The 10,036-nt window shown below is 73.9% G+C and overlaps 1 protein-coding gene across 1 annotated transcript; it reads left to right on the top strand.

Moving 5' to 3' along the window:
* Positions 1-1,056: 1,056 nt before the first annotated feature.
* On the top strand, positions 1,057-10,030 carry LOC308055475 (uncharacterized protein; the record flags this gene model as incomplete). The annotated part of the gene is made up of 3 exons (XM_080369443.1): positions 1,057-1,132; positions 3,741-9,194; positions 9,852-10,030. The coding sequence occupies 2 exons, from the start codon at positions 1,057-1,059 to the stop codon at positions 4,877-4,879; spliced, it is 1,215 nt and encodes a 404-aa protein (XP_080225569.1). The 3' UTR covers positions 4,880-9,194; positions 9,852-10,030.
* Between the last annotated feature and the right edge of the window lie 6 nt (positions 10,031-10,036).

Raw genomic sequence — 10,036 nt, forward strand, 5'->3', positions numbered from 1 at the left:
CATCCCCTTGTTATGGCCAAGCACCCCCCAAGAAGGGTCCTGGTGAGGGAGGGGGGCTGTGGGATGCGCTAGGGGGGTTGCAGCACCCCAGGCCGGCACAGGGGTGGCTGGCGGGGGCGGGGGGAGAAGGCGTCGAGGCCTCGTCGCAGCGCCCCGGCCTTGGCTGGGCGCCCCAGCCCAGCTGCCTCCAGCCCCGGGGGGGGCGGGGGGGCCGGAAGGGGCCGTCACCATTCCCAGCGCCGGGGGCAGGCGGGGGGCAAGCGGGGGCCAGCGCAGGGGGCTCCCCCTTCCCACGGGGTAACTGCAACAGCCAGAACCCCTGATGCTGGGAAATGGGGGGGGGTCACATGGCTGGTTCCCACCCGCCCACACCGATGTTGGGGTATGAGGGATTTGCTTCCCAGGAGGCTCCCAGCCGGGAGGCGAGGGGGGGGGGAGGGTCGCACACACACAGCTTATAATGGGGGACACTCCCACGGGGACACCCAGACCCCCCGGGTGGCAGTGAGGGGGGGGCACACACACACAGCCTGCAAAGGGGGACACCCCCACGGGGCCACCCAGACCCCCCCGAGTAGTGGTGGGTGCTGCACCACGGGGGTCTCCAGTGATGGGGATGCAGGCACATGGGGTGCACCCAGCATCACCCCCTTGCTGGGGGGGCTCGGGGGGGGCCAGCTCCACCATGCCGCCAGGCTCCGGCTATATATAGCGGCTCCGTGCCGCAGAGCAGCGGGATGAATTTTAATGTACCCCAAAAGCAACACGTTCCCCCCCACATCCCTCATCCCCCCAGCCTGGGGTACCCCGCAGGGCGTGGGGTCCCCCCCCTGCCAAGGGGAGAGGACAGAGAGACCTGGGGGTGGCACTGGGGGGGTGGCAGCGGGGGATGAGGGGGGTGGTGGGTGGGAGAGGTGCCTGTGCACACGGCAGGGGAACGCCAGCCCTGCCTCAGTTTCCCCGTTGGGATGGAGGGGCTGCGGGTGGGGGGACGTGGGGACAGGGCGTTGTGCTGAGGTGGCTGAGGGCGGTGGGCCGGGGTCAGGCGGCTCGGCCATGGCCTTATCGCTGGCAGACGGTGTTACGGGGGGCGGCCAGAGACGCGCCGTGTTTGCCGAGGATAAAGTGTACGGTACAGGCGAGGGCTGCGCTGGGGGTGCCGCCACCCCGCCCCCAGCCCCTGCCACGCTGGCACCCCAGCTGCCTCCAGCCGTGGAGATGAGGGGTCCTGGGGGGGCCATGGGGATCCAGGGGGCTGTGGGGACCAGGGGGGCCATGGGGACCAGGGGGCCATGGGGACGATAGGGCTGTGGGGAGCAGGGGGAGCACGGGGAGCAGGGGGATGTGGGGTCCAGGGGGGCCATGGGGACCATGGGGCTGTGGGGACCAGGGGCAGCACAGGGGCCGGGGGTACCAGGGGGGTCACAGGGCCACAGGCATGAGGCACCCACCAGCAGCCCTGGCTGTCACCCTGTCCCCAGCCCTGGGGAGGAGGATGGAGTTTGCTCTGGGCACAGCTGTGTCGTGGGGACCCCCATCCCCTTGAACCCCCATCCTCCCAGTACCCTTACCCCCTGGGGACCCCCATCCTCCAGATACCCCTATACACTGGGGACCTCCATCCTCCCAGTACCCTTACCCCCTGAGTACCCTCATCCTCCAGGTACCGCTATCCTGTGGGGACCCCCATCCTCCAGGCACCCCCATCCCCTGGGTAGCACTGTCCCCCTGCTGTCCCCATCCTCTGAGCACTACCGTGCCCTGTGAGCTGCTGTCCCCTGGGGACCCTCTTCCCCTGGGGACCCTCCTCCCCTGGGTGCTGCGGCACCCCAGTTACCCCCATCCGCTGGGTGCCACCTTCCCCTGGGAACCTTCATCCTTGGGGACCCCCCTCCCCGTTGTCCCCTGGCCCCCTGGGTGCCACCGCACTGCCTGTGCAGCCCAGGGAGGGGCCCGGGGCCGGGGGGGGGCAACCCCCCGGGGGTCCCAGGGCCGAGCTGCGGGGCTTTGGCCGTGGGGGGAGGGGGCATAGGGCAGCGGCCCTTTAAGCCCAGGCATGATGGGATGTGTAGTCCGAGGGGGGGGGGGGGAAACTGGGTGCGAGGGCTGCTGGGAAGGCGGTGGGGTGGGACGTGGGACGGGCGGGTTGAGGGGCTCTCGGGTGGGACCCCCGCCGCCCTCCCCAGTGACCCCGTCGCGCCCCCAGCCCACGCCACCACCCACGGCCCCACGGAAGGGTCCGGCCACAGCCCCACAGCAACCCCCCCCCAGCCTCACACCCCCCGGGGCAAGGGGCAGGGCCCCCCAGCCGGGAGGGGCACCCCAGGGTGCGGAGCTGCCCCCTGCCCCGTGGGCACCGTCCCCTGCTCCCCTGAGTGCTGTCCCCGACCCCCGTGGGCACCCCAGTGTCACAGCATCCCCGTGGGTGCCATCCCCAGATCCCCTGGGTGCTGTCCCCAACCCCTGTGGGCACCCCACTGTCACAGCATCCCCGTGGGCACTTGTCCCCTCCTCCCCTGGGTGCTGTCCCCATCCCCCGTGTGCACCGTCACCCTTGGTGTTGTCCCCAGCTCCCCGTGGGCACCGTCCCCGGCTCCCCTGGGTGCTCTCCCCGACCCCCGTGGGCACCATCACCCTTGGCCCTGTCACTGCATCCCTGTGGGTGCTGTCCCCAACCCCCATGGGCACATGCCCACCCTGTGACAGGCACTGTCCCCAGGCCTCTGTGGGCACCAATTCCAGCTCTCCTGGGTGCTGTCCCTGACCCCGTGGGCACCCAGTTGTCACTGTCACAGCACCCCCACAGGCACTGTCCCCCATCCCCGTGGGCACCATCTCCACCCTGCCACGGGCATCATGTCCGGGCCTGTGTGTGCCCCCTTTGGGTGCAGCCCCCAACCCTGTGTGTGCCACCCCCATCCCCACTGTCACCATCACAGCACCCCTGTGGGTGCTGTCCTCAGCTCCCTGTGGGTGCCGTCCCCAGCTTCCCTCAGTGCTGTCCCCAACCCCCGTAGGGTCCCCAGCTCCCCTGGGTGCTGTCCCCAACCCCCGTGGGCATAGTCCCCACCTCCCCTGGGTGCTGCCCCCACCTCCCGTGGGCACCCCACTGTCACCATCACAGCACACACACCCCCATCCCCAGCTCCCCTGGGTGCTGTCCCCAACCCCCGTGGGCACCATCCCCAGCTCCCCTGGGCGCTGCACCCCCCTCCCGTGGGACCCCCACTGCCACCACGACGGCACCACCCCCACCCCCCACCCCATCTCCCCGCGGGCACCACCCCGCGCCCCCCCACGCACCACTTCCACCGGGCCACGGCCACCGCGTGTGCCCCCCTCCCCCGCACCCCCCGGTGTCCCCACGCGTGGGGCGGGCGCGGCGGGTGCAGGGAGCGGCTGCGGCCGGCGGAGGGGGCTGCGGCCGCGGCGGAGCGGGCGGCGGGCGGCGCGGCGGGGCCGGGGGAGGAGCCAGGCGCCGTCGTTGGCCGCCGCCGCTGCGCCCCGCTCCGCTCCGCTCCGCGCCCCGCTCCGCGCCCGCCGCCGCCGCCGCCGCCCAGGTACGGCCCGAGCGGGCCCCGCCGCAGCCCCGGTGTTCGCCGCCGGCCGCGGCCCCCCCCGCCTGAGCCCGGCCGCAGTTCGGGGCGTGCAGGGGGTGGGGGGGGGCGGGGGGGTCGGGGCGGGGGGGGGCGGCCGGCCGGGAGCCGCGGGGAGCCCCCGGCCCGAGCGCGCACCGGGAGGAAAAACACGGGTAAATATCTTCCTTGGAAAAATCCGGGCGTTTGGTGTGGGGCGGGGGGGGGGGGGACGCGGGGGAAAGGGGGGCCTTGGGGGGCTCTGCCCCCCCCCGCCTCCTCCGAGCGTTGCTGCAGCGCGGGGCTGCCCACCGCCCGCCACGCCACGACCCGAGCGGGGGGGCCCGCAGCGCGCCCTCCCCCCCCTGCCCGCAGCCGTGGCCCCCCGGCCCCGCGGCGCTGCGTGGCCGTGGCGTGGCGGCGTGGCGGGGCCGTGGGCCCGGGCCGTGGCGGCGGCGTGGCTCTGCGGGGACGGTGGCCGCGGCGGGGCCGTGCCGTGGGCAGGTCGCGGGGCCGTGCCGTGGGCAGGCCGTGGCCCCGTCGCGGGGGGGGGGGTAGGTGGTCCGTGGCCGTGCCCCGTGGCCGTCCCCGCCCGCTCCCGCTGCTGGCAGCGGCGGCAGGAATGCCTGCGATTTTTTTTAATTTATTTTTTTAATTTTTTTTTATTATATTTTTTTCTGCGCCGGGAGCAGAGCGCGGGGGGAGCTGGGGGGGGGGGCGGTTCGGCCGCTCCCGGTTGGGGCGGGGGCAGCGGGGGGCGTCCCCGGCGCGTGGAGGGGGTGGGGGGTGGGGGGGGCTCCAGCTCCGCACCCCCGGGCTGCCCCCGCCGAGCGGGGCGCGGGGCGTGGCGGGGGTCCCCTCCCCACGGCGGGCCGCGGTCCCGCGGGTGGGAGGGGGGAGGGCGGACCGTCGCGTCCCCCCCTCTCCAGCCCAACCCCGGGGGATGGGGGGGACCGAATCCTGCCCGGGGTGCGGCGGTCCCGGTGCCGACGGCGTGGCGCGGGCTCCGGGCCCGGCCCGGGCTGCGGTGCGTCCCCCCGTGCGAACCCGGGGAAACTGAGGCAGGGCGGCCGGGCGTCGCGGCCAAGGTCACCCCGGGGCCGGCCGGCCCTGCCCGGGCCTCCGGCTCGACCTCCTCGGCGGCCCGGCCCCGCGGCGGCCCCGGCCCGACCTTCAGCCGCCGCGGCCGCCGTGACCCCCGCGCCGCGGGGCCGGCACCGGCAGCGGGGGGGGCCGGGGGCTGCACCTCACCCCGCCTGACCTCCGCCGGCCCCCGGGACCCCCGAGGCTCCGGTGGGGCGTAGGGGGCTGGGGCCGCCGTTGGGCGCGGGCAGGCCCCGGTGGAACCGGTTTGGGGGGGCTCCCCCGCCCGGGGGTCTTGGCGCAGGGTGGGGGCGCGGCGCATCCCCCCCCCCCCCCTCCGGCGCTGCCGTGCGGCTGCGTGTGTGTGTGTCGTCCCCCCCCCGCAGTGCTCGCATCGCCGGTACAACCTCGGGATCAGAGGGGGGTGGTCCCGGGGGAGGGTCCCCGCCTGACACCCCCCACCCCCCACCCGGCCGCGGCCGTGACCTTCGCGGGGCCGCGGCGTGGCAGCCCCGCGGGTGGGGGTCTCGGGAGCGGGGGGGGTGGCAACGGAGCGGGGGAGACCGGTGCGGGCGCTAAGGGCTCCGCACCCCCGGGAACCCGAACCCCCGGCCCCCCCCGGGGGGCGGCGGCTCCAGGAAGCGGCGCCCCCCCGCTCCGCTCCCCGCCTTTCCCGGGGCAGGACCGCGGCCGCCGGCAAAGCCTGGAGCTGCGGCGGGACCGGGTCGAGCCCCCCGGGGGTCCCAGCCCGCGGCCCCCCCCGGCCCCGCCGGACCCCGCGCAGCCGCCGGTGCGCGGTGGAGCGCGGGGGCGGGGCCGGACGCCTGGGTCCCCTCCGGGGGGGGGGGGGGGGGCAGGAGGAGGGGGGGGTGCGGTGAAGGCGAAGGCGGGCGCGGGCAGGACGCCCGGGGCCCCGCTCAGGCTGGATGCAGCCGGGGGGCGCAGCAGGCCCCCCCCCCCCCCCCCCCCCCGCCCGGGGCGCGGTCACATGGTGGTGGCTCCAGCACTGCGGACCCTCGTCCTGGCCCATCCAGACAGGGGCTGATGGTCGTGGGGACACTGCAGGGACTGTCCCCCGTGTCCCCTCCCTGGGTGGGACGAGCACCCCGGTGCCGGTTCCCACGTCCCGCTGTGGGCGCTGACCCCGGGCACCTCGTGGGGAGGTGACGGCTGCATCCCCTGCCCCTGCGAGTGGGGCCCCCCAGGGAGGGAACCCAGGAGCCCCGTCCCCGTCCCAACGCACGTGAACTGGAGCCCCCGATTTAGAAACGTCCCCATCGCTGTGCCAAGCTCCGGTGCTGAGAATAGCTCCCTGGCGTCCCGGCACAGCCTCCCTGGTGACAGGGGCACCCCGCAGGGCTGGGGCCCCACAGCCCCCCCAGCGAGCTGAGACCGTGGGTGCTCAGCACATGCCAGGCACCCAGGGCTGGGTGTCCTTCAGGGCCAGGAGGAGAAGGGACACAGGGATCCGGCCTCATCCTGCTGCACCGGCACAGGGGGCACGGTGGTGGGGGAAGCATCACCGTGGCTCTTCCTCGGTTGTGCTGGTGGCCCAGTGGGCTGGGGAAACTGAGGCACGGCTGAAAGCGGCCAAGCAGGGTGGGGGGAGCGGAGCCGGGGCTGTCACCTCATCCCGCACGCTTGGGTGCCGTGGGAAGGAGCAGCCAGCAAAGCCTCAGTTGGGCTTAACGGCACCAGGAGTCCCTTGGGGTTCATGGTGGCCACGGGGCCAGGTGGAGGTCAGGCTCGTGGCACAGGTCCCCACAGTGGCGACACTGGTCACGTCGGAGGTGCGAGGCCACGGCGGCCCGTGGGTGCCTGGTCAGCGCCGGGGCAGGTCACCATCCTGGTGGCCACCTGCTTTTGCTTGGGGTGGTGGCTTCGCTGAGCTGTGGGCGCGGACCTGGGCTGAGCCAGGCAGTGCCATGGCACAGACTGGCCCCCACGTGCGTGGGGAGGGGACACCACGCAGGTCCCCCGTGGCACAGGGGGGGCTGCCCTGATGTCAGGCCCATGGCATCCCCAGTGCTGGGGCTGCCCAGCTGCTGCACATGCCTGGGATTCCTGCAGCCTCCCAGCACGATGGCCCCACCACGCTTTGCCACGCATGCCCCACGGCACCGGGCATCCCCACGGCACCGGGCATCCCACGGCGCCGGGCATCCCCACAGCACCGGGCATCCCATGGCACCGGGCACAGGGAGCCTGGCAGCGGCAGAGGTGTGGGATGGGCGCATGGCACCGGGCACAGGCACGTGTGTGGCACCAGGCACAGCCACACACATGGGCACCGGCGTGTGCTGGGTGCTGCCAGCCGTGCCACGGCAGGTGCCGCCACGCCTGGCTGCGCTCCCCCGGCACGGTCCTGCCAGCCTGCGTAGCCGGGATTCCTGGGGCTGGGGCACAGCGGTGCCACCCCCGCTGCCACCGGTGCCACCCCGCTGCCACCGTGCCACCGGGCAATCACATGTGGGGGGCTGGCAGGTGTGGGGGCTGGCAGGTCTGCCTGTGGCGCCCTGCCCCCCGCCTGTGCTAATCACGCTAATTGGCACCCTGGCTAAAGCGCTTAGGCCCTCACTGCCTGACCCAGCGGCAGCTGGGCGGGGGGAGGGGGCACCTGGGACCCCCGGAGCCCATCTGTCCCGGGGGGGCAGGGACACCAATGGGTGTCCCTGTGGGGCATCCCTGGTACCCAGCACCCGTGTCTGGCTGCATAGATGTGGCCGGTGCCTTTGCAGAAGGGTGTCTCCCAGGCTGTGGTCCCCATCCTGGGGGGTCCCCAGGGGGTGGCAGCTCTGGGTAGTGGGGTGCTGGGTGCCCCCGTGGGGTGAGGTGGCTCCCGCCACCAGCCCAGCCCTGGACTTTGCCCCCAGGTTGTTTTCCATCTCCTGCAACCACCCGACTCAGCAGAAACGCTCCCCTGGGGCGTGGGGCTGGGCTGGGGGGGGGAGAGCACAGGGTGGGGGCCCCACCGGCTGCCACCCCACTCCCACCCAGCCCTGCAAGGTGGGGACGCAGGGGGTTGGGGTGCCAGGGAGCAGCAGGGAGGGGGGAGGCTGAGACCTGACTGCGCTCATCGCAGGTGTCGCAGGAGGAGGAGGAGGACGAAGGCCACCTCCCATGTTTGTCTGTCTGGGATTCCTCGAGCGACAGTTCCTGGAGCGGCACCACGGGCACAGCCGGGTGCTGGGTGCCGGTGATCCCGGGGGTGGCGGCGGGGATGCCGGCTGGCGTGGGCAGCCCTGAGGCTTTAGCCCTCAGCCCCTCTAACGCCGCACCGCTCGCCAGCGGGGAAACTGAGGCAGCGGTGGCCGAGCCCACCCCGTGCCAGCGTTCGGCAGCCCCCGTGCCCCGGCCCGTGCCCGCTCACCCCTGGTGGCGATGCCCCCCCCCAGCCCCACACATGCCCTGAACGGGCGTGCGGGGTCCCGGGGGAAGGGGGGGTGGGGGGCGGCGGGGGGGCTGGTGCCCGGCGGGGCCGTGCGGCCCTGGCGCGCTGCCAGTGCCTATACTTGGAAGTCTCCGCGCGCCGTTCCCATATGGAACAAACATTTGCTGCAGCCCCCGGCCGCGCCGCCCTGGCTCTATAGGTACTGCTGGTGGCCGGCCCCAAAGCCTGGCCTGGAGCTGTGCTGGGGAGCCCCTGCCCCCCCCCTCCCCCCGCCCCCAGACCCCCCCAAACCCCCCCAGGGTGGGGAGCAGACCGTGGGGTGTGCAGCAGTGCCTTGGTTTCCCCTGCAGAGATGGGCAGGCGGTGGCCCCCGCTGGGGCATGTTGCTGGGGGGGTGGGGGTTGGGGGTGTCTGTCCGTTGGGAACCCATCACACGACCCCCGCGCCCCCCACCCCCCCCCCCCCCCCCCCCCCCCCGCATCACACGTGCGCCCATCTCACAGCTGTGCAGGGTGCTGCCACGCACCCATGGGTTGCAACATCCCTCACCCCCATCCCAGCGCTGCCCGGGCATCCCCGGCTGGAGGGGGGCCAGGGGGCCAGGCGGGGGTGCCCTGTGGCATGGGGGGTGCCGGGGGGGGCCCTGGGCGCAGCCGAGCCCCGGCCGCTGCGTTTTAAATCCGCCGGAGGAATTTCTGCTGCGGCCAAGACAAACGTGACCTACTTTCTGCCTGTCCCCGCACGGAGCGGAGGAGCCCGAGGCCTGGGCACAGCGCCCGGCACAGCCCCACGCCCCCCCGCCCAGCACGGGCTGGGGGCCCCCCGCACCCCCCCGCTGGGGCAGGTCACCAGGGGTTCACTGGGGGTGCTGGCAAGCAGGGCCCCCCCATCTCGCTGGGGTGTTGATGTGTGCAGGGTGGGTGCTGGGCACCCGTGGGGACGTGGAACCTTGGGCGGGGGGGGGGGGGGGTCTTGCTGGGGTTGTGCCTTGGTTTCCCCGTTGTGGGGGGGTGCAGCAGTGGGGGGCTGGGGGTGCCCCCAGTGCTGCCTGTGCCCTGGCCCCGCCACATGGTGTCTTTGCTGCAGGAGAGCTCGCAGAGGAGGGATCACCCAGCACCCCCGGCCCCCCCGGTGCCCCCCACCCTGTAAGTCTCCCCCCCACCAGCACGGGGCAGGGGTGGGGGGACCCTGCATGCGGGGGGTGTGGTGGGGGGCCCCTGCGTGCGGCAAGTGCATCAGGCTCAGCCTGACCCCAGGCACGGCATCCGTGGGGGGCTCCCCTGGGAAGGGGGGGGGGGGGGGGGGCTGTGCTCTGCACCCCCCGCCCCAGGCTCCCCCCACTGCTTGAGGGGGGGCCCCCAGCCCTCCCCCACGGCTGGGTGCAGCATCCACTGCCCACCCCCCCCGCGTGTGCTTGTGCTTCCCTACACGCTCTCACGCAGCCTTGCACAGCCTTGCACACCCATGCACAGCCTTGCACACCCGTGCACGCTCCTGCCCAGCCGTGCATGCTCTCGCCCAGCTCCGCGCGCCGTTGCACACACCCTGCAGGCCGTCGCTCACTCCACGGGTTCTTGCACGTCCCTCGTGCTCCTGCCCAGCCCCGTGCGCCGTCGCACGCTCCCCGTGGCCTTGCGCACCCCACACGCTCTCCCCCAGCCCTGCACACCCTTGCACACTTTCCCACGCATTCGTGCACTCCTGGTGTGCTCTCACCAGCCTTGCACCGTGGCACAAGCTCCCAGGCCTGCCCCCCCCCCCCCCTCACCGGGGGTCCGTGCTCAGCGCGGTTTGTCTTGCAGGATCCGGCCCGGGATGGTGCGCGGAGCTGAGCACTGAGGCGGGCGCCATGGGGCGTGCGTCGTAGCCCCCCGCCGTGGCCCCCCCGCGCGTGGCACCGGTGGCGGAGCCCACTCGGTCGGTGCTGAGCGCTCCTTGATGGAATTGCGGTGAATGGAACAGAAGCCCAGCACCCTGGACCCGCTGT

Source organism: Falco punctatus (genome assembly GCF_963210335.1).
Source record: "Falco punctatus genome assembly, chromosome: 19".
NCBI lineage: Eukaryota > Metazoa > Chordata > Aves > Falconiformes > Falconidae > Falco > Falco punctatus.